The sequence below is a fragment of the Octopus bimaculoides genome, chromosome 12 (genome assembly GCF_001194135.2).
Source record: "Octopus bimaculoides isolate UCB-OBI-ISO-001 chromosome 12, ASM119413v2, whole genome shotgun sequence".
NCBI classification, from domain to species: Eukaryota; Metazoa; Mollusca; class Cephalopoda; order Octopoda; family Octopodidae; genus Octopus; species Octopus bimaculoides.
The window spans coordinates 17,658,483-17,661,785 of NC_068992.1; the positions used below are offsets into that span (position 1 = coordinate 17,658,483).

Below are 3,303 nucleotides of genomic sequence, written 5' to 3' on the forward strand. Positions count from 1 at the left end.
ATATATATATATATATAAATTGTATTACAATTTTTTTTCTGAATTTTCAGGGTTTTTTTTTTATATGCTTGGCCACTTGGTTTTAAATTGAATTAATATTCAATTTATCACCCTATCTATATAAGCTGTTTAGTTCGTCTACTGTCCATGCCATTACCATTGCTCATGCTCCGTATCTAAGTATTATTATTATTATTATTATTATTATTATTATTATTATTATTATTGCTATTATCATTGCCTTTGCACAGCTTCTAACGCTGGAGATGTACTACGGTGTCAGCTGTTCACTATCAGTGAACTAAGGCAACACCTCTTATTTTTCGAGCACCTTCCGGAGTATTTATTATTATTATTATTATTATTATTATTATTATTATTATTATTATTATTATTATTATTATTATTATTACTACTACTATTATTATTATTATATTTGTTGCGGAACACATCAGACGTGTTTTCGAACGCTCTAAGTCCATGTTTATTTACACCAGGATCGGAGTCCTTTGTCAATGATTATTTTATTCCAAGTTGTGAATAGAAAGAAACACCAGAAAGCTATTACTGTTGTTATGGTCGTGTAGCTCCCAGAGGGGCGATTTTCGGCCCACCAAACAACTTCGGTGGGCGTTAAATTTAATCGAATCAAATACAAGAAGACGGCGGAGCGCGTCTTGAAAGAGTTGAGAAATGAACCCCTACAAAGCAAACCCTTCCACCAATATGGTAATAGATGAAGACTTCCCCTTCTCTCCGTCATGGGTAACAATACAGGGAAGGGGAGGAGGAGAAAAACAAGACTGTCATGGTACAAAGTTCAACTAACTGTAACAACAATAGTAGCAGAAACACTAACAGCAGTAGAAATGACAACAGCAGCAGCCGCAACTAGGAAAATAGATAGTAAAAGTGTAGAATGTACACTCTTTAAAACGGTTGCCTATTCAGACCATAAGTTTGTAATCTGTACAGTCAACCTAGATAAGACGCGTTGGTTAGAATCCGGGCATTGGAAGCTGAACATGTCGTTTCCGACACGTAAGGCTTATAGGGGCCGGGTCAGCAATTTAGTTAAGCAGAAGTTGACAGGGATGGGGGATCGTCAACAGCAGGTGGTGGGCGGCTCTCAAAAGAGAGATTAGAGTAATGTCGATAGGGTTTAGCGAAGAAATAGCATTGGAAGAAAATAGAAAAGAGGAGGGGTTAGTAGCTAAACTAGATGAGGGTATTTGTAGTGGCATTGCAAACCAACGTGCTAAGCAGCGAGAATGGCATTAGATCAGTTCTTCAACGCGAAACATGAAGGCTGTATTGTCAGAGCTAAGGCGCATGCTCGAAGAAACGAGGGAATCAAAGCTGTTCGATGGGCTCGCGTGGCGGAGACGCAGCGTGGTAACAAAACCACAATTCGGTCTTTGAAGGACCGAGACAGACACGGGCTGAGAGATCCCAGGCAGCTGTGTGAGGCCTTTTGCCAGCACTTTGCTCAGTTGTTCGGAGAGAGTGGCGGAGCGGAGATGATGGCGGGCTTCAGTCCTTACCTCGACGGCTTGCCGCGCCTCTCGACGGCCGACACTGAACCGAAATTCAGGATAACCTCGTCGGCTGCAGGAGGCACAATTCACCCGGTTTAGACGATCTGCCCTATGCCCACTACCAGGCGGGCAATGCGATCAGTGGAACATCCACTCTTGAGTTCTCTAGAGGGTTAGTGGAGGGAAAGAGCGATGGAGAGACGCTAGGCGTTAACGAAGTCAATCTAACCAGTCTGTTCAGGAGAACTTTTGAGTCGGGAACGATGGATAATTTCCAGAAATCCCTAGATTGGCAGTGCTACCGGATGGGGCACTGCTGGTTCCAGATAAACTCTACAGACACGGAAATGCTGTCGGACAGACCTGACCAAGATGTACGCTGAGCGACGAAACCGTCCTGCACGCACTCGTCCAGTGTCCTTGCGTTACTGACTTGTGGAGTTATGTTGAACAGCTGTTATCAGGTGTAGGACGGATCCGGCTATCGGCCGAGTCCATAATGAAGATCGATCCGCCGCCTTCTATTGGTCCAGGAGGGCAGGCAATTTCCCTCTGTCTGATAGCAATAGCGAAAGCCGTTGTATGGTGGACGAGGTTGAAAGGACTGAAGACAGACACTTTTTTCTTCGGCCAATCCCTCATCAACTTTTTCAAATTTCACCTGGAATGGAAGATGACGGTGGAGAGAGAAGTGCTGCCTCCCAGTATATCTACTAAAAGGTGGGCGAATGTAGTGAAAATGGCCCGTGGGAGTGGACCTACTCTAATAATGCGCCTGTAGGTTAATGAATTTGAGAGGGAGAAGGGTGCTCTTCCAGGAAGCCCTCGAAGCGTCGAGTGGTTCAGGATTGGTGGGGTACCTGAGCCAACTCCAGGTGGTTACCCCCCCCCTATTGGGGAACTTCCATTGTTATATTCTTTTGTTGGATATAATCGTTATTGTTTTAACTGTGTACTCGTTGTGTTTTGTGTAAAGTCCCCACTGTCCATGTCTACTGCATCGTCCCCTATATGTCGGCCCAAGTGGCTAATAAATGAAATATTAATTATTATTATTATCATATCTTAATACATTTTTTTCAGATTCGATTGAACAATTAGATGTAAGAAATTCAATTAAAACCCTCTTCCATAAGAATGCTGATGTAGACATTATCAAAGTCTTAAGTTTATATGGTGGCGAAGGCTTGGCACCGATAACTGTTACGCAAAACCCGAAGAACAGTTCCACACTTAAAATTTATGTGAGTATTGAATAGATTTCGTCTTCTATGTTATAAGATTTTTATTCTTTTGTAACGAAGGCGCAGGTATGGGTGCGTGGGTAAGAAAGTCACTTTGCAACCATAGGGTTTTGGGTTCAGCCCCGCTGGGTAGCAACTTGGGCAAGTATCTTCTATTGCGGTCCCGGGCCGACCGATGCTTTCAGAGTAAATTTAGTTGATGGAAACTCTGTGGAGGCCCGTCGTATCTATCTATCTATCTATCTATCTATCTATCTGTCTGCCTAATTAGTTATCTGTCTGTCTGTCCGTCTGCCTATCTATCTATCTGTCCGTCTATCTATCTATCTTTTTGTCTGTCTGTTTGTCTGTCTGTCAGTCCGACTGTCTGCCTGCCTGCCTGCCTGTCTACTTCTGTTCGTATATACCTACCTACGTTCCTATCTATCCATCGACCTGTCTGTTTCTCTCTCTAGCTATGTATTTTGTCTTTCTGTGTTTCTTTCCATTTGTCTGTATATCTATCTAACAACAACAGCCAC

The 3,303-nt window shown here is 42.9% G+C and overlaps 1 protein-coding gene across 1 annotated transcript in view; it reads left to right on the forward strand.

Moving 5' to 3' along the window:
- The first annotated feature begins 1,271 nt into the window (after positions 1–1,271).
- LOC106870816 (neprilysin-1) overlaps positions 1,272–3,303 on the forward strand; it is a 39,284-nt gene continuing 37,252 nt past the window's right edge. Inside the window, exons 1-2 of the mRNA XM_014917041.1 lie at positions 1,272–1,464; positions 2,622–2,782. Coding sequence (XP_014772527.1) covers positions 1,272–1,464; positions 2,622–2,782 — 354 coding nt within the window. The remainder of the gene's footprint in view (positions 1,465–2,621; positions 2,783–3,303) is intronic.